Here is a 664-nt window from a genome sequence, read left to right as displayed (position 1 = left end):
GAGATCAAAATCCAATTCCTTCCTTTGCCAGATAATTCTGTGTAGTGCAAACAAAACAAAGTACACAGAATCTAACTTCCAGAAGTGAAAATTCTAAGAAACTGCTCTAATTATTTACAGACTATCTCCATACACCTAATCATATGGATATGAACAAGCAATTCACTATGTATATGACACACCCAGGAGTCGAAATGTGAAATACCTGTAGCGTACAAGCATAAAACTCTGATGGTGACATAGTGTGCAAACCCTTTCTTTAAAGGTTTAAGGAGTGACCACAGTAGAAATGATTGATATGAGGTGACAAAATGAACTAATTTTGCATGAAGGTGCAGCCATTAACTTACACAACAACACACAATCAGGTGCTGGAGTCTACTGTAACTGTGGCCTGAGACCCGGTTGTGTCATGATGGGGTAAGAAACAAGATGACCCGAAGCACCACTCATGGATATTGCCATGTTCTGAGCAGAGGGTCTGCCCATGGATGGGGCCATGGAAGTAGCAGGGGCAATCTGAGGGTTGAGAGACACAGTGGATAGAGAAACAGCTGTTAATCCAGACTGTGCTAAAGATACCTGCACACCTCCCACAGACCCTACAACTGCTGGCCCAGGCTGAGCTACAGCAACCTGCTGTGTAGGAGGAGCTAATGATTGA

At 43.4% G+C, this 664-nt stretch overlaps 2 protein-coding genes across 2 annotated transcripts in view; both read right to left on the bottom strand.

Annotated features, from left to right (window-relative positions):
- Positions 1-664, bottom strand: part of LOC119592675 (zinc finger CCCH domain-containing protein 10-like) — a gene marked incomplete at its 3' end in the record, with an annotated part of 11,955 nt that continues 11,291 nt past the window's right edge. The window contains 1 exon segment of the mRNA XM_037941589.1: positions 1-664.
- The window catches only part of LOC119592392, a 728-nt gene continuing 442 nt past the window's right edge, over positions 379-664 (bottom strand). The window contains exon 3 of the mRNA XM_037941213.1: positions 379-653. Within this exon, the coding sequence (XP_037797141.1) occupies positions 379-653 (275 nt within the window). The remainder of the gene's footprint in view (positions 654-664) is intronic.

This window comes from Penaeus monodon, chromosome 30 (assembly GCF_015228065.2).
Source record: "Penaeus monodon isolate SGIC_2016 chromosome 30, NSTDA_Pmon_1, whole genome shotgun sequence".
NCBI lineage: Eukaryota > Metazoa > Arthropoda > Malacostraca > Decapoda > Penaeidae > Penaeus > Penaeus monodon.
Note: the sequence above shows the minus strand (reverse complement) of the source record. Positions and strands in the feature narration are given on the sequence as shown.